At 43.2% G+C, this 25,352-nt stretch overlaps 2 protein-coding genes across 15 annotated transcripts in view; both read right to left on the bottom strand.

Moving 5' to 3' along the window:
- Positions 1-18,598, bottom strand: part of NFATC3 (nuclear factor of activated T cells 3) — a 144,418-nt gene extending 125,820 nt beyond the window's left edge. For 4 of the 7 annotated variants that reach the window (XM_024233758.3, XM_054535015.2, XM_054535017.2 and 1 more), the window contains exon 1: positions 18,131-18,578. In XM_024233758.3, coding sequence (XP_024089526.2) covers positions 18,131-18,233 — 103 coding nt within the window. In that variant the 5' untranslated portion in view covers positions 18,234-18,578. Of the gene's footprint in view, positions 1-18,130 lie in introns of all 7 variants that reach the window. The other 3 variants (XM_054535016.2, XM_024233757.3, XM_002826568.6) reach the window with 1 other exon arrangement.
- Positions 18,599-24,682: 6,084 nt separating this feature from the next.
- Positions 24,683-25,352, bottom strand: part of DUS2 (dihydrouridine synthase 2) — a 56,381-nt gene continuing 55,711 nt past the window's right edge. For all 8 annotated transcript variants that reach the window (XM_024233752.3, XM_054535013.1, XM_024233753.2 and 5 more), the window contains one exon: positions 24,683-25,255. In XM_024233752.3, the coding sequence (XP_024089520.1) occupies positions 25,018-25,255 (238 nt within the window). In that variant the 3' untranslated portion in view covers positions 24,683-25,017. The remainder of the gene's footprint in view (positions 25,256-25,352) is intronic.

The following is a 25,352-nucleotide window of genomic DNA, read 5'->3' as shown; positions in this document are numbered from 1 at the left end:
ACAGATTGAGAGAAACTCTCTGCAAAGCATATATTTGATAGACTTGTTTCATACACACACACACACACACACACACACACACACAGAACTCTCAAAATTCAACAATAAGAAAACAACCCAATCTAAAAAGGGGCAAAGACTTAGACACCAGACCAAAAATAATATATGGATGGCAAAAATCACATAAAACAATGGTCAACAGTATTAGTCATGAGAAGAATATAATTAAAAACACAATGAGGGATCACTACCCACCCATGAGAATGATTAAAAAAAAAAAAGGTGTTAATACCAAATGCTGCCCAAGATGCAGAGAAACTGGCTAACTCATACACCTGCTGGGGGGAATGAAAACATTTGGCAGGTTTTTTTTTGTTTTTTTGTTTTTTGAAACAGAGCCTTGCTCTGTTGCTCAGGCTGGAGTGCACAATCTTGGCGCATTGCAACCCCCGCCTCCAGGGTTCAAGCGATTTCTCATGCCTCAGCCTTCCAAATAGCTGGGACTATAGCCATGCATCATCATGCCTAATTTTTGTATTTTTAGTAGAGATGGGGTTTCGCCATGTTGCCCAGGCTGGTCTCTTTGGAGATGTAGAATAGATTAGTGGTTGCCAGGAATTTGAGACTGGGTTGGGGAAGAGGGAGGGAAAAGTATGTGCTTATAAAGAAGTTAGTGAGATGAAACAGTTCTATATTTATTATTATTATTATTATTATTATTTTTACTTTGAGACAGAGTCTCACTCTGTCACCTGGGCTGGAGTGAAATGGCCCAATCTCAGCTCACTGCAACCCTCGCCTCCCAGGTTCAAGCGATTCTCCTGTCTCAGCCTTCCCAGTAGCTGAGATTACAAGCGCCCATCACCACGCCTGGCTAATTTTTTTTTTTTTTTTTTTTTTTTGAGATGGAGTCTCGCTCTGTCGCCCAGGCTGGAATGCAGTGGCGCAATCTCCGCTCACTGCAAGCTCCGCCTCCCGGGTTCATGTCATTCTCCTGCCTCAGCCTCCCGAGTAGCTGGGACTACAGGCACCCATCACCACGCCCAGCTAATTTTTTGTATTTTTAGTAGAGACAGGGTTTCACCATGTTGGTCAGGCTGCTCTCGAACTCCTGACCTCAGGTGATCCTCCCAAAGTGCTGGGATTACAGGCGTGAGCCACCGCGCCTGGCCCAGTTCTGTATCTTGATCATGGTAGTAGTTACACTAATCTACATATGATAAAACTGCAGAGAACTACACACATAAACACACACAAATCAGTGCATGTAAAATTGGTCACATCTGAGTTAGTTCGGTGGATTGTACCAATGTCATTTTCCTGGTCTCAACATTGTACTATAGTTATGCAAGATGCTATCTATCGTTGGGAGAAACTGAGTAAAGGGTACCCAGAACCTCTTTACATTTTATTTACAACTTCCTGTGGATCTATTAATTATTTCAAAGTAAGAAGCTTTTTTAAATGGGTAAAAAGCTTAAACAGACACTTAACCAAAAAAGATAGACAGCAAATAAGCACATAAAAAGATGTTCAAGAGCATTAGTTATTTGGGAAATATAAACTAAACCTACAGAAGATACCACTACACACCTGTTAGAATGGCTAAAATTAAAAAGACTATCTAAACCTGATGTTGGTTAGGATGTCAAAATATGTATTTCCACTGCTAGTGGGAATTTAAAATGATATAACCACTTTGGAAAACAGTTTGGCAGTTTCTTAAAAAGTTAAATGTGCTGGGCACAGTGGTTGACACCTGTAATCCCAACACTTTGGGAGGCCGAGGCGGGTGGATCACGAGGTCAGGAGATCGAGACCATCCTGGTCAACATGGTGAAACTCTGTCTCTACCAAAAATACAAAAATTAGCTGGGCATGGTGGCGTGTGCCTGCAATCCCAGCTACTCAGGAGGCTGAGGCAGGAGAACAACTTGAACGAGGGAGTTGGGAGGTTGCAGTGAGCCGAGATATGTATCACAGCACTTCAGCCTGGCGACAGAGTGAGACTCCATCTCAAAAATAATAATAATAATAATAATAATAATAATAATAAACAAAAAGTTACATGTACATCTACCAAATTACCCAACCATTACATTCTTAGGTATGGTAAGAATGGGAAAGAGAAAGATGTGTCCATACAAAGACAATACATGAATATTCATCGCTGCTTTATTTGTAACAGCCAAAACCTGGAAACAATCCAAAAGTCCATCAATAGGTGAATGGATAAAATAAATTGTACTATACATACATAATGGCAACTACTCCCCAATAAAAATTAATGACCTACTGATACACTCAATAACATGGACATATCTCAAAACAGCAATGACAAGAAGTTAGCACCCCCCCCCAAAAAAAAAAGAGTACATGCTTTACAATTCCACTTATATAAATGTTCTAGTGAGTTCAGCGGTTGTCTGGGAAAGGGAGAAAGGTGTGTGGGAGGGAGTGATTACAAAGATACACAAACAAACTTCTTTTGGGGGTGGTGGATATGTTCACTATATTGAATCTGGTAAAAGTTTCATGGGTCTCTACATGTGTCAAAACTTAAGCTGTGCACTTTAAATATGTTGTTTATTAAATGTCAATTTTACCTCAATAAAGCTGTTGAAATAGATAAAACCCTCTTCTACCTTGGCTTTCCCTACACCATTCTCTTGATTGTCTAATTTAACTCTCTGACAGCATCTTCTCAGACTTCTCCTCTCCTTGCCATCCTTGCAATACTGTTGTTTCCGGAGTTCTGTTCTCAGCCTCCTTTGCACATTCTAATCCACACTCCCTTGCAGTGACTTCATCCATGCCCATGACTTCAACTATCATCAATATCTATAGACCAGTAACTTTTAAATCTCCTTTGTGCAAGTTTCTCTTTTGAGCTCTACATTTATATTTCCAATTGCCTAATAAATCTACAGATGCTTCAAACTAGACATGCACAAAACTGAACTCCTTTTTACTATATACTCTCATTGCACTTTATACTTTGCACTTTATACTTTCATGACACTAGTTACATTAATAATTACTAGACTATGCACTTCATGAGGGTAAGGGCCATGTCTTGTTCACCACTATTTCCACAGATATTTCGTAATAGCACATTTTATTAAAATGAATCACCTTTCTCCCTCCCCATCTCCAAAGCTGATTCTCCTACCACAACTGACTCAAACTAGAAAAACAGAAATAATCCTGCCTCCTTCCCTTTCCTTACTCAATGGATATCAGGTCCTACTGATGTCTTTCCTGTAAATCTATCTGAGCACTATTCCCACTTTGTCGTCTTCACTGCTCTACCCTTATCATTTCTCAAATACATGTGTCCCCACCTCCATTCCTGTCTTCGTCAATCTATTACCCACAGTATAGTAGAGTGATGGAGCTACAAATCTGACATTTCTGCCCAATTTGAAATCCTTCAGTGGCTCCCTGCTGTCTTCAAACTAAAATCCAAACTCTTCAATACAGTATAATAGTCTGTCCCTCTCCAGCCACATCTGGACACGACAGAATCCTGATCTTCCACTTTCCAAATTAAAGGACCATGCTCTTTAACCTGTCTTTGGGTGGGAAAATCAACTGGCCTGAAATGTTATGTCCTCCCTTAGCCACCTGGTGAACTCATCTCACTGGATTCTGCTCAACTGTACTCTTCTCTGACCTCTCTACTCAGAGTTAATCTGTGTCATTATACGCTCGGAGGCTCTTCTCTGTACCTCTATTATATTAATATTGTTGTAGTCATTTATATGTCTACTCCAATAGACTGAATTATATTTAATTTGTATTACCAGTATTTGGCACATAATAATACTGACACTTAACAAAACTTAATTAAAAGATTAAATTATTTAGTATATTTACCCACTTAATGGAAGGGGACTTTCTTGAGGTCCCTTCCAGCTCAGTTACTCGAAGATCTCATACAATGTTCCCCTCTGGTTACTACTTTCTCTTCTTCTACATATTCTTCTATTTTATCCTTTAACAACAGCTAGTTTCTTACAGATTAGCCTTCGAAAGAGTTAAACAAAGCACTTTAAAAAGAATTTTTAGGGTGGGCATGGTGGCTCACACCTGTAATCCCAGTACATTGGGAGGCCGAAGTGGGAGGATTGCTCGAGCCCAGGAGTTTGAGACTGGCCTGGGCAACACAGAAAGATTCTGTCTCTATCAAAAACAATTTTTTAAAATTAGCTGGGCATGGTGGCAAGCACTTGTGGTTTGAACTACTTGGGAGGCTGAGTTAAGGCTGCAGTGATCTGTGATTGAGCCACTGAACTCCAGCCTGGGCAACAAAGTGAGACCCTGTCTCAAAATAAATTTTAAGAAATAAAATAAAATAAGCATTTAAAAAACACTTTACTATCTCAATTTTGACAAATCAGGATTTGACATTGTCTTTATGCTTCTGTATGTCTGCATAATCATCAGGTTCCACCTGAACCACACAACAAAAATGAATTTTGTGTCCCAGATCTCCCACCCATCAGACACCAATCCCACTGTTATTAATCCAGATCAATAGCCATACTTCTCTTTCTTGGCACCTCTATCAACTCCCATGCCCATCCCCAAGGACTTTGACAGAGCAAACGGAAAAGCAAGTGCCAGAAAAAGTAACTGCATAGCAAAAGTCAGGTTTACATTATAAAGTCCCTCAACTGGCTGGGCACAGGGGCTCATGCCTATAATCCCAGCACTTTGGGAGGCCAAGGCGGGAGGATCACCTGAGGTAGGGAGTTCAAGACCAGCGTGTCCAACATGGTGAAACCCTGTCTCTATTAAAAATACAAAAATTAGCCAGGCACGGTAACACACATCTGTAATCCCAGCTACTCGGGAGGCATGAGGCAGGAAAATCACTTGAACGTGGGAGGTGGAAGTTGTAGTGAGCAGAGATTGTGCCACTGTGCTCCAGCCTGGGTGACAGAGCGAGACTGTCTCAGAAAAGAAAAAAAAATTAGCCGGGCATGTGGTGCACACCTGTAATCCCAGCTACTTCAGCTACTTGAGAGGCTGAGGCATGAGAATCACCTGAACCCAGGAGGCAGAGGTTGCACTCCAGCCTGGGCAATAGAGTGAGATTCTCTCTCAAAAAAAAAAATTTTTTAAGTCCCTCAATTGCTAGAATACTGTGGATACTAAGCACAGACAATTCTTTTGATTGACCCCCTCCCAGCATCCATTTTCTCTTTCTTCCTCCCTAACAGATTTTCTACCTTGTATCCACTCCTCTCCCATGCAGCCTTGTGTTTTGGGGAAGCCAACCATATCCTCAGGCCAAGGCATAGGCCTGGTTGGCTAAGAATAATTCCACTCATCTTTACCAGTAACTAATTTAGAAAAGGGAATGTAACCCAGTTTTGGTCAATGAAACGCAAGGTTAAGTTTGCTGAAGGCTTCTGGAAAAGTCCTTCATCACTCTTAAAAACAAAAGAGCTGTGTGAAGCCAGCATCTGTGTCTCATTCCTTCCCCTCAGCAAATATCAATCCAAATATAACTATTTTGCATATATTTAAACTAGAAGATTAAGAGTATTTTACTATTTATTTCAAATAGTAATCAGATGATTAAAAAGTCAACAGAAGTTCTAAAACCATGATCAGCCAACATTTACTAAGTAACATGTATGACAAAAGAGCTTTCTTGCCTTTGCTCTCAAAGGGAGAGTTCTGGTAAAACTCAGAGACAACTGGGTATGTACAAAAGAGAGAGAAAATCCAAAAGAGTACTGATCTTGAGAGATAAGAATAAATGGCAAATGGCAAATTGGTCAAAATATCAAGGAAAAAAATGTGTATCAGTCCTAGTGGCTATAGAAGGTAGAATAGTTTTCCTCGCATTCTAAATTCAATCAAATAAATAGTACTCATTTTTTTTTTGAACATGTGAAAGCAAAATGTTAACCTTGAAAAATGAAACTACCCTGACAATTGAGCATTTTTAAAATTCTGAATTTTTCCTCATTCAGGTTTAGGGCAATTTTGATAACAGATCTAAACGCCTTAAACTTTAAAAGCAGCCTGCAAGATGACAAATCAGACCCTAATCAAGACAACATGGGCGGAGAGGGGGGCTGCCAAAGACAAAGGCCAATTCCTCCTTAGAGTAAACTGCCTTAAAACCTAAAATGATATCACCTCTTGACCTCCAGATCCACAAAGCAGCAGAGAAAAGGCCCAAAAGAGCTAAATTTGGGCCTAGCACAGTTAGCGATATAGCGATACAGTACCCTCTATTGGTCTAACTGTATCGCTGCTACCCTTTAAAATTTTCTAGAGCAGGCAGGAATAAGAAGCATCCCTCAAGTAGCTATTTTGAGCCCAAAGCAGAAAATCTAGTCACAGGAACACATGTAATTTGTAAGACATGACTCATATATGTTTGATTCCATATGCCCAACATGACCCTTGCTTTCACCATAGGAAAAACTGAGTATTTCTGTACTTAAACTCTTTCTGAAAATAGCAAGGCAAGAGGTAGGCATAGCAGAAAGGGCCCAAAATCTGAGGTCAGAAAACCAAGGTTCAAATCCCAGCTAATTCCACTTTCTAAATGGTCAAATCCATCTGCATTTCTGTTTCCTCATGCGCTAAATGGAAATAATACCTCTCTCTAGGTTATCATGAGATAATGCACATAAAAATACCTTGCACATAATAGGTACTCAACAACACTGGATTAAATATTTATCTAATGTATCACAAACAAAAAGTTACAAAATGATCAAAATTATAGGTTGTGCAAAAAGAACTGTAGGATTTTCTTTGTTGTTGTTGTTGTTTTTAATCCACAAGAAGGAACTGTAGGATTTTCAAGCAAAAATTAAGCAACTTACTGGAGAAGACCAAAGGACTAGGAGTCAGAAGTACTGGGTCTCTGTTTTGATATTAACCAGTTAAATGACCTTGGGCAGGTCAATTTGAGTCTCAATTTCCTCTCCTGTAAAATGGAAGGACTGAATTAGCTTGAAACTCTATGCTTTTTAGCAGTATCACACAATTAGCAACAGAAATGAATCTAGAATCCAGATCTAGCTCAGTACTACATCAAAATATCTGTTAAGTTGTCTCACAAAAGAGAAAGTCTTTGGTGAACACGTTGACGGCAGATCAGGAAAATGGATGGAAGGAAAGGTTTCACAATGGGACTGAAAAGAGATGAATAAAGGTGATGAGCTTGATATCCGAAGTAACAGATATAAAATGGTGGAGCACAATGAAAAACTACGAGGAAAGGCAGGTTACAGACAAAAAGGAATGGGAATTGAAGATAACCTCAACTATGACTTTCAGAACTGAATTAGGAGAAAATATAAAGAGAAAACTATTAATACACAAATCCAAATGGAAGGAGACAAAGACTTTGGCCACAGGGCAGAGAGAAGGGGGGAAACAAAAGTCATTTTCAGGAAGTGGCAAAATTTACCAGCCAACTAACCCAATAAAAGGATAGCAATAAGCTAAGTCAATTTTTGAAGTTTAACATACTAAAGAACTACAGACATGGGAAATATGGTTTGAATAATAAGAACAACTCGATGCTCTAACAGTTTGTTTTTGTTTTTAAGAAACAGGGTATCCTTATGTTGTCCAGACTGGTCTAGAATCCCTAGGCTCAAGAGATACTTCCAAGTAGCTGGGACTACAGGCACAGGGCACTGCACCCAGCTTTGATGTACTAACAGTTTTAATCAGAACCATGAAACCATCTCCCAGAGCTCGGTTTTTCAAACTGAAGGCAGTAAGTGATCTATTAGTGAGCTGTGACAAATTTTTTAGTGTAATGAAAATGTCAGAGTAATGCCATGCAGTAAAGCTAAACACTGTTTTACATGAAACATCTATCTCAGTTTGTGTGTATAAACATGTATGTATGTGTTGGGTTGAAACAAAATGTATTTCTTGCTCTGGCTCATGGTTAAGAGGACTCAAAGGCCGGGTGCGGTAGCTCAAGCCTGTTAATGCCATCACTTCAGGAGGCCAAGACTGAGAGGATCGCTTGAATCCAGGAGTTTGAGACCACCTTGGGCAACACAGTGAGACCTCACCTCTACAAAAAATTTTAAAAATTAGCCAGGCATGGTGGCGCACCTGTGGTCCCAGCTACTCAAGAAACTGAAGTGGGTGGATCAATTGAGCCCAGGAGGTTGAGGCTGCAGTAAGCTGTGATCACAACACTGCACTCCAGCGTGGGCAACAGAGAAAGAACCTATCTCAAAAAAAAAAAAAAAAAAAAAAAAAAAAGTCCTCAGGCTAGGCACGGCAGCTCACGCCTGTAATCCCAGCACTTTGGGAGGCCGAGGCGGGTGGATCGCCTGAGGTCGGGAGTTCGAGACCAGCCTGGCCAGCACGGTGAAACCCTGTCTCTAATAAAGACACAAAAATTAGCCGGGCGTGGTGGCAGGCGCCTGTAATCCCAGCTACTCGGGAAGCTGAGGCAGTAGAATCGCTTGAACCCAGGAGGCGGAGGTTGCGTTGAGCCGAGATCGCGCCATTGCACTCCAGCCTGGGCAACAGAGCGAGACTCTGTCTCAAAAAAAAAAAAAAAAAAAAAGTCCTCAAAACTTTGTATAATGGAAGTTTTCAAATATACCTAAAGTACAGAGTCTCCATATACCTATCATCTTGCCTCAACAACTTCTGACCATCTTTTTTCTTGAGTGTTATTTGAACTACCTTTACTGAAAGAAAGTGAAAACTATAAAGAAGTGTTGATAGCAGAGAAGCTATCAAATTTCCTTAAACCTTTCATGTGCAATAAAAAATAAGTAAAATTTAGATTAAACTTTCCATATTTTCCCCAAAGATATCTTTTATGTAAAGGACAAGATTAAAACTTTATTATTCGGCCAGGCGCAGTGGCTCATGCCTGTAATCTCAGCATTATGGGAGGCCAAGCTGGGAGGATCATCTGAGGTTGGGAGTTTGAGATCAGCCTGACTAACATGGAGAAACCCTGCCTCTACTAAAAATACAAAATTAGCCAGGTGTGGTGGCGCATGCCTGTAATCCCAGCTACTCAGGAGGCTGAGGCAGGAGAATCGCTTGAACCCGGGAGGCAGAGGTTGCGGTGAGCCGAGATCCCACCATTGCACCCCAGCCTGGGCAACAAGAGCGAAACTCAGTCTCAAAAAAAAAAAAAACTTTAGTATTCAATATGATCTCACAAATGACAAGATGTGGAATACAAATTTCAGACCTTGTTCGTTCTAAAATGTTCACAAATAAAAAAAACATGTCTATTATTTTTGTGAGTTCCTACCAATTATTAAAAATGCAGATTAAAAATTAAAAATGATAAAAAAATGTAGTCTTAAAATCATGAACAAGTTATCTAGCTTCTTTTCATCATGAGTAAACTGAAAAGTTCATAGAAATTACAAACACTTAACATCAGACTGACAGATACAAGCAACATGATCAAACATTAAAATTTTTAAAACAATTTCAAGCCCTTAAATTACTAGATAATAAATGGATTTTTCTAGTGTCATATAGTTAATTAGAAAATATTTTTAAAATGTTAAAGCACCTACTCAAAAGCATAAGATCAGTCTGCTTCCTATTTATGTGCGCCACTAACTCACCCACCATCTCACTGTTAACACTACATAATCAAAGGGAGAAATGACTTTTGTAAATCAGACATATCATGCTAATTTTTATTTTCTGTTAATTTGTTAAGCCAGTTTTTTTAACTACACACAACAAATCCTATAGCCTTCATAATGCTATTTTTAAAAGTGAATATTTTTCCTATCCTAATCTAGTACCTTAAAGAATTTGAAGAGCTTTCGAATGTCATTTTTTAAAGTTTTTATTATGGAAATTTAAGAACATATATAAAGAACAGAGAATATTATTGTGAACCCCCACATACCCATCATCTAGCTTCAACAATTTCTGAATGTCATTTTTTTCTAAATGCCATTTTTAACAATTTTTACTGAAAGATTTTTTTAAAGCAATACTGAAAAATATTTACATTTAAGTACAACTCACAAACAGTCCATTAAAGTGTTCTAGTCAGTGATTACCTTGATGAGAAAAAAATGCTTTTAGAAACATTTTTACATTTAATACAAATCAACTTACTGAAAAAGTTTTAGGAGAAAAGAATTAACCTGAATGTAATCCAATTTCAGAGGTCAAATAATCCTACCTATTTTCTAATTAAACAGCAAAGCTGATGAAAATTAATAAATACAAAATTAACACAAAATGTTAAGACACTGAAAAACATATTTTAAAATGCAAAATTCTCACCTGCTGCTGTAACATAAGACATTCTGAAACTGTACATTATGCAGGGAAATGACGGGCTGGGAGCGATGGCTCACGCCTGTAATCCCAGCACTTTGGGAGGCCAAGACACGCGGATCACGAGGTCAGGAGATCGAGACCAACCTGGCTAACACAGTGAAACCCCGCCTCTACTAAAAATACAAAAAAAGTAGCTGGACATGGTGGCGGGCGCCTGTAGTCCCAGCTACTCGGGAGGCTGAGGCAGGAGAATGGCGTGAACCCAGGAGGCGGAGGTTGCAGTGAGCCGAGAATGTGCCACTGCACTCCAGCCTGGGAGACAGAGCAAGACTCCATCTCAAAAAAAAAAAAAGAAAAAAGAAAAGAAAATGAAGCCTTCAGGTCACTTCTCTCTGGTACACCTGGGATGTTCAGGCTTTCATAGACTTGTAGTTCCTTTTTACACTTTTTTTTTTTTTTTTTTGAGACAGAGTTTCGCTCTTGTTGCCCATGCTGGAGTGCGATGGCGCGATCTAAGCTCACTGCAACCTCCGCCTCCCAGGTTCAAGTGATTCTCCTGCCTCAGCTTCCTGAGTAGCTGGGATTACAACAGGCATGCACCATTACACCCGGCTAATTTTGTATTTTTAGTAGAGGCGGGGTTTCTCCACGTTGGTCAGGCTGGTCTCGAACTCCTGACCTCGTGATCCGCCTGCCTCAGCGACCCAAAGTGCTGGGATTACAGGCGTAAGCCACCGTGCCCAGCCTTTTATTTATTTTTTTTTTTTGAGAGAGTTTTACTCTGTCCCCCAGGCTGGAGTGCAATGGTACCATCTCAGCTCACTGCAACCTCCACCTCCCAGGTTCAAGCAATTCTGCCTCAGCCTCCCAAGTAGCTGGGATTACAGGCGCCTGCCACCACATCTGGCTAATTTTTTGTATTTTTAGTAAAGACGGGGTTTCACCATGTTGGCCAGGCTGGTCTCGAACTCCTGACCTCAGGTGATCCACCCGCCTCGGCCTCCCAAAGTGCTGGGATTACAGGTGTGAGCCACCGCGCCCAGCCTCACACATGAATATTAACTAATATTAACTAGAACTGTCCCAAAGATTAAATTTCAGCTGTTGGTAAACTAGCAATTCATAGGCTGTTACTTAAATCTTAGAGCTCCAATTGCCAACAGGTCAAAGTCATACAATATAATTATGTAAACATTACTAGAAATGCCAAAATATATGCAGACCCACATTATGTTTGAGTTTAAATGATGGCTCTTAAAAAAGCTTGCTCCTGCTTGTAACTCTCCTAAGCCTCTCTGAACAAACTCACTCCTCTTAAATTCCACTGTTACTTGAACCTCATATGGCATGCCTGGGCAAATTTGATGACTTGGATTTTGTTTTAGAAGCCAGGCCTACTGCCAAGTCTGCTGTGTCTACTCCCCTGACCCACCAGGACAGCTTTAGACAACACCTTCCTTATTTATGTTACTGCTGTGAGCAAACTACTGCTTACTATCAAATGATGCTCAACCTACTCAGGTTTCCTACCTTTTAAGAGTAATGTGACTGCCTTCACTATATTATGGCTTCTTCAACCTCACCTCTTATTTAAAACAAAACATTACCATACTGAATTATCTACTACTCAACTAGCAATAATGAGAGGGAAATCAGTGATACAACTCATTAACTTCTCTTAAAAGGTCCCCATTTTATATATCACTATTTATGACTTTCTCTGAAGAAAAAATAATACTACGTTTTCTCACCAAAAATGTCCTTACGATTCCATTTCATTTAAAAAATAAATATAGAGCAAACCTCAAAAGCAGAATTTGGACTATGCCTTCAATAAAAACAAATACAACTTTAGGCAAAGTTTACTGGTTGCCAAAGAAAGGCAAGTCATTATTATAAGTTGATTCTACAGCTCACTCTAAATTATTATCTTGAACACTTAAGATACAGGCCTTACTTAACCCCCACAACTTCTTGGCTATGTATATAATACCCAAGTTTTAACTTTTATAACACCTAATAAAACTACTACAGTATTACTTCTACTAATAGTTAAGAATATATGCCAAAGTATCCTTTCTGGATTGGCAAATAGGAACACCTAAGAAAGTAGAGGAATAGCTCTTGCAATGATGAATGTTTTTAACAAAAAACACGACGCTGAAATTTTTCCTCGATTTTTCCCCATACTTGCTGAAACACATTTTTTCACTAATCTAGACCACAAAATTCTGCCAGTTACCCCTAGAAGCATCCTTCAACATCAGGAAATGTGTCAAAGAAACAGAGTAGTATTCTTCCAAATGAAATGTTAAAATATTTATCATCAACTCAGTCGTCTAATACATATTCTCAATACATTCAACTCTACAGAAAACGTTGACCTAAGGTAAGAAAATAAAGCTACTAAGCAGCATCCAAAACCTCCTTTACAGTTCCTAATGGGCTGTACAAACACACCATTAAATTTCTACAAGAAACCAACCAACTTCCTCCTTTTCATACTGATTTAAATATCCAATTACATACTTAAATGTTCGACAAATCAACCAACTTTCACATTGTACTAAGAACTTAATTCAAGAAAGTGGAAAAATATAATTAAAAGTGTATTACTTTCAGTATTTGATAAAATATAAGAGGTAAGTAACATTTAAAAGACTAGAATTAAACAGATAAAAATGTCTTAAGACCAAATATTCTAACTCATGCAAGGTTTAAATTGCTGAATCTCTCATCTGCCCTGATCTCTTTTTTTCTTCTTTTTAAACTGCTACTGTTTGTAAATGCCCTACTACCTCTCAATGTTTTAATTTAGCATGTGGAGAAGGGTCTAGGAAAGAGAAGGAAGTAAAAACTAGCCTATTCGTGTGTGTGTGTGTGTGTGTGTGTGTCGTGTGTGTGTGTGTGTGTGTGTGTGTGTGTGTGTGTGTGTGTGTGTGTGTGTGTGTGTGTGTGTGTGTGTGTGTGTGTGTGTGTGTGTGTGTGTGTGTGTGTGTGTGTGTTTAAAGAAATGTTGGGGGAGGGGGGTGCATGTTTAAAAAAATTTTAGTTACCACCACTTAAATAGGGCCAGGACTGTGCTAAGTGCTTTAAATACATTATCTCATTTACACAAGACAAAACAAAAACCTTGACTAAAAATGATCAATAAAAACTGAAAAATGAGAAAATAAAATTATCTAAGAGACAGTAAATTGGATCAGATCTCCAAGCACTAAACAAAGTAAAAACATTGTAGATTAAATTCTAAGACAATTTCTAGGAAAAGTTCCTCAACTTGACATATGAAAAAGTTGTGTATTAAAGGAATATCTGAAAAAAATTACACATATCTTATCATCGGGTAAACTTCTTATAAAAATACATATTGCATCTAAGATATTTCTCCCCTTTGAAAAAACAGTAGTAGATAAGATACTACACATAGTATATAGCACATTCCTTCCAGTAACTCTCATTCAGGACTAGAAAGTCAATATTTAGTAATGAACCCTGAGAATGAAACCCTGAATTTGCAAAGTACAGATTATTATAACATCAAACTTAGAGATATACAATCACTACACTAAAATAGAGTACCAGAGGCTGCCCTTTATAATGGCAAACAATGGAATACATTAAACATGTACCTATTTTAAATTTCCTATTTACTACTGAGGTATATCATCTATTTAGAGTTAGATATTAAGTAAAAGAATGTTAAAAAAAGTTTAGTTCATTTTTAACTGCAGAAATCAGAGATAGCACTGTCACCTTATATTTAAAAAAAACAAGGTAGGCTGGTCTGATGGTAGAGAGTTATTATAACGTATTAACATTAGCGTCACTAAAGTTAGTATACAACCCCCCACTACTAAATGTGACTGTCTAAAAAAATAAATAAATAAGAAAGCTAAAGACTCTAGGGTCTTAAATTTTCTTTAATGGAAAAAAATCTCAAAATACCCAGCAAACAGTAGTCTTAAAAAGTCAGTCGTCAGTCACAAATGTATACAACATACAACATTATCAAGCGTTATCAAGTCCATCTCACATCTTCTAATTTGCACTTTAACAAGCTTGCTTAGGACATTCACTAAATTCAGCCCTTGGCTTGTCCTCACTCTCTATCCACTCACCTCACTATTTTTCAAAAATCTTCTCATTGTATGGAAATTTAGTTGTGATACAAGTACTTCCAAACCTTCAGAGATGTAAAACCACTGCAGCCCCAAATTACCAAGATCTAATTTATGGAACTCATCAATAAAAGCCAAAGAACTGAAACAATTCTCATCAATTTCCTCTACCACAAAAGAGCAGTGAGCAATGATTCAAAACTTAGGTGTTATTTATTCACTTATTTAACAAAATATTGGGGCTATGTGCAGTGGCTCACACCTGTAATCCCAGCATTTTGGGAAGCCAACGCAGGAGAGCCCAGGAGTTCCAGACTAGCCTGGGCAACATAGTGAGACCTCTATCTCTATTTAAAAATATATATATTGGGCAGGGTGTGGTGGCCCACGCCTGTAATCCCACCACTTTGGGAGGCTGAGGCAGGAGGATCCCTTGAGGTCAGGAGTTCGAGACCAGCCTGGCCAACATGGTGAAACTCCGTCTCTACTAAAAACACAAAAGGTAGCCAGCTGTGGCGGCGCACGACTGTAATCCCAACTACTCAGGAGGCAGAGGCGGGAGAATCGCTTGAACCCCAGAGGTCGAGGCTGCAGTGAGCTGAAATCATGCCACTGCACCCCAGCCTGGGCGACAGGGCGAGACCCTGCCTCAAAAAAGAAAAAATATATATAATCTATATAATAAGCATTATATATAATATATAAAATATATTATATACACATTATGTATTATATGTAAAATACATATCATATACATTATATATGTAAAATACATATCATATACATTATATATGTAAAATACATATCATATACATTATATATGTAAAATACATATCATATACATTATATATGTAAAATACATATTATATACATTATATATGTAAAATACATATTATATACATTATATGTAAAATACATATTATATACATTATATGTAAAATACATATTATATACATTATATATGTAAAATACATATTATATACATTATATATAATACATATTATATACATTATATATAAATACATATTATATACATTACATATATTATATATAATTATATGCATTTTATATATAATATATATTATATTGTATATGAGTATATAATGTATATAATACATTATATATTATATATGAAATATACATTATATATGTAAATATATATGTGTTATATATAATATATGTTATATATTATATATATAGTGCCTACTATGTAAAGGCACTGTGCTAGGCACTGATAATATAACTGAAAAAGATACAGACACTATCTCCGACCTCAAGGAACTTCCATTCCAGTGAGGAAGAGAATCCAAAAATACATTTGGCAAACACACTGATATAACCCAGCAAGGATCTGAATTCTACCAACAATTTTATTCTTATTTTCCACTTTACTGCATATATTATCCTAAAATCATTTCAGTGAATCCACTTTGTTCCTTCAAACTACATACTCATAATTATGCTTAGTAAAATGAAAACTTACTTTGTGAACAAATAATTCTGAAAACTTAGCTGTGAATATATAACACATTCTCAACGGAATTTAAAATTAATTGCTATGTGTTCATAGCAGCACTATTCACAATAGCCAAAAGGCAGAAAAAGCCCAAATGTCCATCAATTGGTGAACAAATTGTGTTCCTTTATACACACACACACACGATGGAACATTATTCAGCCATAGAAAGGAATGAGGTAGTCCGACACAAAAGGTCACATATTATATTATCCTATTTATATAAAATATCTAGAAGAGGTACCATAGAGACAGATCCCACACTGGTGGCTGCTAGGGTTTGGGAGGAGGGAAGGGAAAATATGGGGCAACTGTTTAATGGGTACTGAGTTTTCTTTTGGATGAAGAAAATGTTTTAGAAGCAGACAGAAGCAGTAGCTGCACAACACTGAATGCACTCAATTGTTCACTTTAAGAAGGTTTGTTTTTTCATATGTATTTTGCCTTAATATTAAAAAAACTTTTAAAAAATTACCTGCTTAAAATATTTTAAAGCGGACTTCTTGTGACAAATAAAACTGCTGATGTTTACCTTTTGAAATTTCAGTTATAAATCAAGTTACAGATAACTCCTTTTAGACCTATTTTAAAAGGTATAGTAAAGATCATTAAAAAATTTTTCATAGCTTTAAAATGTTATTCAGTATTTTGGTTGTATATACAATTCCTACTTATGTAGTCACACAATTCCTTTATTATTCATATGTTTGGTTAACACCCTTATCGATCATATATTTGTATATATGCTCTAATCAAGTTGTGCCCAATAAAATTTGCTGACATCATCAACTGTTTATCTCTTTTACAATAAAAATACTCATTCAAACAAGCTGTTTTTCTTTCAAGTCCCGATAATCTAGGTACAATTCAATGCTACAACTCTCCACAAATACCACTTTTCCTGTTTCTTCCTCTACTATAAAATGCATCACCATTCACAGACTTCCTAGTAGTACAGTTATTACTTGGACTATGTGTCTCCTCCAACTATTTCCCAAACTCCTTGAGAAGCCTCAGTCCTCTGCATCATCATAACACTACAAGGTCCGTAAGAGTGGTTCGACGTAATAGGTGCTCAAATTATGTTAATGGAATTGAAAATAAACGCAGCCAACACATAACTATTATAAATTATGTACTACAGTGAAAAAGACATCTAGCATATGAAGATTAAAAGGACCGATAAAATAAGTACCGCCTAGAGAATCCTCATGCCTCACGTTCAGGTATGTTTTTCAATGCAACTCTACAGAACAGTCTATTGAACATCAAATATGAACATTAAGAAATTCACCTCACACCAGGCAAGAAAAAATAGGGATTACTCTTACCCATTTCCTTTTTGAAGTTCGTATGCATATGTAACAGGGAAACTGAACTTAATGAACCACAGTATTCCAAACCAGGTCACAAAAGAGCTCTAAGTCCCCAGTCATCCTGTCTCTATTTCCTGATTGGTCTGACCTGCCAGCATGATGGTGCCCAGCTTTCCGAATTCAAGATTTCCTTTAAAATATCTTCCAAGGAGAGGTTTTTCTTTAAATAAAAAGCGACTTCTAGAACTTTCTAGGAAAATTATGAAAAAAGCAACCCACTATTTAAAAAAAAAAAAAATCTTCCGGAACATTTTATTCAAGTAAGGAAATCCAGTTTCCAGAAAAGTCCCGTTACAGTTACACTTCTAATTAATTGTGGGTCATAAACTCGCACGAGTGGACGTTAACTCGAAAGCATTACTCTTCTAGCAAAGTAGACTTAAAAAAATGTGCGTGATTTTTAGATGGGTCCTACCGTTGAAAAACAAGCATCTTTCAAATGAAAATTTCAAGAAACGACCTAGAATAGATGAAAAATCCAGTGCGCTAACAATTCACAGGGACAACATTTTCCTTGCAACACACTGGCAAAGCAGCGACAACCAGACGCCACTTGGGCAGCAGCCCGGACCCTGGGCCTCCAAACCCCGATCGTCCCGGAGTCGAGTTCCCCACTAGTTTGCTTCCATCCAAGCCCGCCACCACTTTCACGTCGCAGCGATCCACACGCCTCCTCAGCGATTTAAATCCGTTTTTAACTCACCACACACACACGCGCGCGCACACACACAGGGTTATCGGTCTCCGGTCATCCAAGGAAACAGGGAGGGGGCGAGAGATCCTGCGAGCGAGAAGCGGGGTCGCTCCACGGTCCCGCCTGGCCCGGCACCCACCTGCAGGCCGCGAGCCCGGGGGCGGCGGTGCCGGCGCCCCGTCCTCGCCAAAGACGAGTTTGAAGTCGAGCTCGTCGTGGGCGCCACAGTTTGCAGTAGTCATCGGCGTGGCCCAGGGTGCTGCGGCTCCTCCTCAGGCGGCGGCGGCGGCGGCGGCGGCGGCGGCGGCGGCGGCGGCGGCAGCGGCAAGCGGCGGCAGCAGCTCCTCAACGCCGCTTCATGCCGGGCCGCGCGGGCCAAAAGGTCGCGACTCCACGGCAAACTTTCCGGGCGGGGCCCGCGACGCCGAGCGTTCCGTTCCGAACTAGAAAGCTGGCCGCGCGCCGAGCAGCACCAGGAACCGCAGCCGCCCGCCACCGGTGCCTAAGCCTCCACTGTCGCCTTAGCCAATATTCCCCACACCCCCCCCACAGTCGCCGCCACCGCCGCCGCGGGCGCGCTCTCGCGCCCTGCAGCGCGCCCGGCCCCGCCCCCTACGCGCGCCCCCCCCGCCTGGCTGCCGATTGGCCACTATAACTCGGCGAACAGGCGCCGGGCCCCGCCCCCTCACAGGCCTATAGCGTAACTAGGTCTCCGCGAGAAGGAAGTCACGTGAACATGCAGCACTACCAACACCACCACCACCACCATCCCCCGCCCCGAAGAGCCCAGCCCCAGCTACCTCTCGGGAGTTGTAGTTTGGCCTGTATTCCCCCTGCGATTCCTTCTAAACCAGACGAGAGAAGGCCGATAGCCTCTCTAATTGGATAGGGGACAACCACCGGCCAGTGGAGAAGACCCTTTTCCTCATTGGGCGGAGCTCATGTCGAGGAACGGGTGCCTAAGCACTGAGGTTCTGGGTTCGGTGATGTGGGGGCGCATCGTGTTACTCCTGATGGCTGGCTCTAGGGCAGGCTCATCAGGGCTTCGCAGGGTTACCTGGACACCGCCCACATCCTCATCCCCCCACCTCAACTTTAATGGCTGAGTCTCCAGAGGGCGGGGACCGGACCGAGAGTCCAGCTAGGTTGGGGTGGAACCGAAGGAGACAGGTTGCGCGACAAGTCCGGACTCCGAGCTCGCGGTCGCCGCAGGCCCACCCTCTGCGGGACGGAGCTTGCGCCCCGGTGGCTGCGCCTTTGTCCCCACTAGCGGGCCCCCGCAGCTGCTCCCTTGACAGCGTGCGCGTTTGAGGCCTCGGCGAAGCCCAATGGGCAGGGCCTGTCCCTTGCTGGAAGTTGAGTAGATTGAGCGGGAAAGCCCGTTGTGAGCTCGTGCCAATCACAGCTCTGTGCTCTCTGCATCCTGGTGCATATCCATGAAAGCGGGAGGGATGGAGCCGCCCAAATTGGGTGGCTGGCAGTGGAGAGGAAGTGACACCGCCCAAAGAACCGTTTTCGTGATCTGCCCCTCCCGAGCAAGCTAGCCTTCCCGAGATGGCCCAAGACGCCTCCTCCTGGGGTCTGGGGTGAAGGCCGTCCTTGGGGACTGGGAGCCTGGCTTGTTTACCTAAGGCTCCGCTGAGGCGCAAGGTGGACAGGGAGGTGAGAGAAGTAGGGTGACCGCCTCCCCTAGCTCCGTGCCCCGGGCACAGGGCCCACAGGGCATAGCATCCCTAGATGCGCGTTGCTGGAGGAACCTAGGGCGCTGTCAGAGGCTTGGGTGCAGGTGCGCCCAAAAATGCTGCCCTCTCAGAGGCTACAATAGGTTGTTTTAAAAAAAAAAAAACAGAGAGAGAGAAAAGAAAAAAAAGAAATGCCACTCTCACAAGGCCTACAGCACATTCCACACCGCCCACAAAGGCCAGTGGGAAGAGAGAGTAAAGGGAAGCTCTTTGCAGAGGTCTCAATGTCTGGACTGACACTTGAGCTACCAGGGAGCCCTAGAGGGAGCCAAACTAGACCTTGGGTCAGGAAGACAGGGAATGTCCAGAGCATCCAAGACGTTCATCTTGTATTGGTTCATTTCTGCCCAGTGTTTTGTACCGGTACCTGTGCTGTTCCTGGGGATTCAGAGAGAAAGTCTCCCTTCAGGGGTAGGGGAGAGGGGACCAGCAAATCTATAATTACTGTACAAAGAGATGAGGGTTATGCCAGGAGCTCAGAGACAGTTCATAAGCCTGCTAGCTGCAGGGCCTTGACGGGTTAGTAGGAACTGGAGTGACAGGCAAGAAGTGAGCAAGTTTCATTCCAGGCAGAGAACAGATTTCCAAAGACTTGATAACCAGAAAGTACTTGCAGTGGGCAGAAGCCTAAGGTGGGGCCGGATGAGTGGGCAGAATGCTGCAGGCCACTGCAAAGTGTCTGGACTTTATCCTGACGGCAGTAGGGAGCAGTGGAAGGACTTAGAGCAGGGGATTTACATGGTCAGAATTCTGGATGGATCACTAGATTCAACTGGGACAGGGGTGAATGAAATTAGAGGGAGAAGATAATGTGGTCAAGGAGAGGGAACAACTGGCATTAGATGGGTGGACTATCCTTCCCAATAACCTGTCCTGTCTGCAAATCTCCAACCTTGAGGGCCTGAGTGTGGAACTTGGGGCCCAAATGCCACATCAGCTCTAGAGCCCTCTGCCTCAGGCAGGTTGCTGGCCCACCTATTTGTACCACATGTAACAGGATCCTGATACAGTATAAGGTCCCAGAGGCTTGGCCAGCTCATATGAAGTCCCTCCAGACATGACTTCACCTAAACCATGGGATCAGCCATAGTCAGACCAGACGGCAGGCAGGAGGGAGACCCTGGGCTGGTCAGCCCCTCCACTGGGAAGGGACCACAAAGAAGCTGTAGATGGCTTGAAAAATTCAACCACTCATCAAATGCTCAGCTATGCATCTGTGTTCCCAGCCACTGAGCACCTGGAGAACACTTAGAACAGATTACATTTTAGGGAGGGTTTCTGATCTGGGGTAAGCTGAAAAGCTACCAAGGAATGGTGAGGGCTGGGACAGGGACGGGCACCAGCTGCAGGAAGAGAGTCACCACGTGTGTAAGAAAGTCAGCAACGGCTGGGAACTGCAGCCTGTGAAGGGGCCTGACCACACACACACACCGATATGTACATACTCTTTCAGCCCTTTTCCCCAGCTAGGGCCAGGATGTCCCCCCGTGAGCTCTTCTTCAGGCAGTTCCAAAGCTCCTGCAGGTCATCTGGGCCCACCTCCAGCCCTCTGAGAGACCTGTGAAACCAGGAGGCCCACAGGACCTGTGCAGTAGGTGGAACCCCAGGGTGGACAAGGGCTATGTGGGTCACTGTACAACCACTGTCTCCTGTATGAATGCCACCCAAGACTGGGAATTAGGGAAAGCCATCATTATCATCAGCTGCCACAGGACTGTTCCCAAGCACCCATTGTTGAAGTTCTTCAGTGCCCTCTGAGCCATGGGATGGTACAGTTTAGCCTACCCCAGTCCCTTGTTCCCCATTAGGCAAAACAGGAGCCTCTGAGGAAATTCAGAGTTTAGAAAAGTTCTTCCTCTCCATGCCAAACATCCCCCTCATCCCAAGCTCTGGTTTGATTCTTCTGTGCCTAGTCCCCAGACCCATGCCAAGGTAGCCACAGGGGACACAAGGACTGCCCTTGAGCAGCTCCCAATCTGGGAGAAGAGGATAAGACCAGCCAACTACAATCTCAGAAAGTTAGTTGCTGAAGTCAGCACAGGGTGCTGAGAAGACAGGGTCAGCACTTTGTCCTCAAATGCCAGGCTGAGGAGTTTGGACTTGGTCCAGAGAGCAGACTTAAGAGACCCATGGAACAGTTCTGAGCAGAGTAACACCTGGAAGGACCCAAGTATCCAGAACTGATGGTGGAAGAGATTCTTTGCACACAGCCCAGTCTTCTTGCTGTGGCCTTTGAGAGACCTGCCACCCTCTCCAGCCTTACTCATCCCTTCCTCTCATGCTCATATCAAAACCATTTGTCCCCCAAATGTGATGAGCTAAGGGGAAATCCTCAATCAGGCTGGCTGGAATGGATGGATAAGTGTTGTGGCTACTAGCCCAGGGAGAGGTTTGGGAGTCTAAGTGGCCTAGTTTAAGGTGGACATGGTGAGAACAATGGGCAGAGCTTTCAGGCCTGACTGTCCCCCTCCACCCCCCAGTCAGTCCCATCCTTGGGCAGGTCACTTTGAGACCAGGAAAGGCAACACTGAGGTATGCTAAAGTAAGATCATTTGAGGACTAACATATCCAACCAGGATCTCTGCCAGACATCCTCAGTCACAGAATATATAGTAGACCCACCCCACCTTCCTCCCCTGTAAAGGATTCTCTCCCCAGTGCTTCCCAGGGCCCTCAAAGCCCCCACATTACAGCCTCTATCTTAATAGCAGGCCTGCATCCCTGCCTCTCCTTCCTCAGAGCCCAGAAATGAACCTGACCCTGCCAGAGGAGGGGCTTCCCCAGGGAAACCATACTGGTGGGAGAAGTGGCCTGAGATCAAAGCCCAGTTCCACTGGGGAGGTAGATCTTAGGACTCGGTGACTTGGTGGGGGCGGGGACCACTGCAGCCTCTGTCTGACCAGTTCCAGTTGGAGTATAAGAAAAGGCAAAGAGGGCATTTTTGTTTGTTGTTGTTGTTTTTTTGAGACAGGGTCTTGCTCTGTTGCCCAGGCTGAACCACAGTAGTGCCATCATGGCTCACTGCAGCTTCAACCTCCTGGGCTCAAGTGATCCACCCACCTCAGCCTCCTGAGTAGCCAGGTCTATAGGCATGTACCACCACACCCGGCTAATTTTTTTTTTTTGAGACAAGAGTCTGACTTTGTCACCCAGGCTGGAGTGCAGTGGCATTATCTTGGCTCACTGAAAGCTCCGCCTCCCGGGTTCACGCCATTCTCCTGCCCCAGTCTCCCAAGTAGCTGGGACTACAGGTGCCCGCCACCAAGCCCAGCTAATTTTTTGTAATTTTAGTAGAGACAGGGTTTCACCATGTTAGCCAGGATGGTCTCGATCTCCTGACCTCGTGATCCACCCGTCTCGGCCTCCCAAAGTGCTGGGATTACAGGCGTGAGCCACCGCACCTGGCCACACCTGGCTAATTTTTATATTTTTTTGTAGACAGGGTTTTGGCACATTGCCCAGCAGGCTGGTCTTGAACTCCCAAGCTCAAGTGATCTGCCCACCTCAGCCTCCCAAAGTGCTGGGGGATTACAGGTGTGAGCCACCGTGCCCAGCCAAAGGAGGCACTTTGATTGAGATTGTTTTTAGTACGAAAAATCAGAAATAGGCCAGGGGCAGTAGCTCATGCCTGTAATCCCAGCACTTTGGGAGGGTGAGGCGGGAGGACTGCTTGAGGCCAAGGGTTCAAGATCAACCTGGCCAACATAGCAAGACCCTATCTCTATGAAAAAAAAAAAGAAGAAAAATCAGAAATAAATTGTGCCTAAAGCTTGGTGTCTGAGACTGGACCAAGCCTCAGTCTTTCTCCTGAGTGGAGCCCTTTCTCTGGGAGCACTGGTCTGGGAAGTCAGGGCAGCCTGGCATGGAGTGACCCCATTAGCCAAGCAGAGTCCTATCAAAGGGCCAGCCTATGGTCCTCCGGCCAGCCTCACACAGGCAGAGGACAGCTGATCTCCTCTAAGAGGAGGGACCTCAGGACAGAGAGGACTAGAAGTGAGTTGCCCAAGGTCAAACAGCAATGAGCTCTGGGAGGCAGTGGGTAGTGCGGTATCCTTATCTGCACACGGAAAAGCAAGCGTGGGTGGCAGGGGGGAGGTGGGCAGTGCTGGAACTGAGACAGAGGCCTCACCCACCAAACCCTAGACTCAGAGGCCAGCAGGGCCAGAGGCTGCTGGCTGGCACAGGTGCCTGACCCTGTGTTAAAGATGCCACAAAACAGTAAGGCTCTGACACAGGGGAGATGTGGGAAATACAGCTTTGACACAGAAGGGACTCCTCCCCTCCCCACTGCCCCAGTAGGGCCTGGAAAAAGGGAGGAGAAGCAGCATGTTTACAGCTGAGGAAGCGGGGGCAGGATAGGGCAGGGACCTTTGGTCAGAACGCCCCTCCCAGTAAGCGGGGGAGGCCCCATGAGATGCGGTAGCCGTTTGTTTGCTTCTCACTGCCAGGAGGAAATTAAAGAGAATCTGCCACTTCCTTCCGCCCCAAGTGGGATGAGGAAGGCGGGGGACGGGAGGGACTGTGTGGTGTGATCTGCCAAACATAAGGGCCCCAAATTGCTGTCATCGGCCGCCTCCAGTGCCCCACTGCCCAAAGCAGGCACCTCATCAGGTCTGAGACTCCAGGCAGCTGTCAGGCTTGGAGACTCTGGGGATCAGACCAACACTCCCCACCCCACTGGACTAGTCCCTTACTGGGGCACCAGTTACCCTAGTCTTTCTTCCAGATTCCATATCACCTCTCATCAGGACAGACAATTGATGCCCTGTGCGTCAGGTGTACCATCAGTAGAATGGGCTTCTTGGGCCTTCCTAACTTGGCCCAAGTCCAGTGATACCCTATTCCCCACCTCTACCAGACCCACAGAGATGGGCAGGAGATCCACTTTGGAAAGCTCTAGCTCTGCACAGAGGGTGGGAGTAGAATAATCATGCCAGGACACAAGCCCATTTATGAAGATGCCCAAGGCTGAAGCAGCCAGCCATGGGTGAGGGTAGGGGGTGTCTTTATTGCACAGTACCAATGTCAGGTTAGGGAGTTACCATCTGAAAAGCTCCTGTTTTCAAAGAGAACTTGACCCTGTCACTCAGATCCACCAAAGGGGCCAGGATCCACCCCTGGGCGGCCCCTGGTCCATGCTCTAGGCTGATGGCCCCTGCCAGGACATCTAACTCCTGCCAGTCAAGACCAGCAAATTGTTCAATGGCATCTGGTTCATGCTGTGGCATCCAGAGCCACCTTAGCACCAGGCCCATGGAGGGGGTGACTAGGGCAGGAAGAGTAGTCACCAGCCTTCCAAGGGGCTTTCTTCACCACTTCCCAAGGCCAAAAAGGGCTTCTTGCACAGATCCCCAGGTTGTGCTAGCTCCTGAGCTCTGGGGCCCCCAGGGTCTTGGTCAGGAGCCTCCCTCTTTCGCTTGTGCAAGGAAGGGCTCTCCTCACCCAGTCGACCCTCAGGGAGGCCCTGGCTCCGCAGACAGACGATGGCTGCAGCCTGCTCCGCCAGTTTCTTGGATTTGTCCCTGGGCAGACAGAGGGCAATAAGGTGAGGGGCAGGGTGCAGGGCTGTGAGGCCTGACTCTACACACCCTTGGCAGATTCTGACAAAACTGAGTAAGG

The sequence above is a fragment of the Pongo abelii genome, chromosome 18, assembly GCF_028885655.2.
Source record: "Pongo abelii isolate AG06213 chromosome 18, NHGRI_mPonAbe1-v2.0_pri, whole genome shotgun sequence".
Taxonomy (NCBI): domain Eukaryota; kingdom Metazoa; phylum Chordata; class Mammalia; order Primates; family Hominidae; genus Pongo; species Pongo abelii.
The sequence above is the reverse complement of the archived record's forward strand: the minus strand, read 5'-3'. Positions and strand labels throughout refer to the sequence as shown.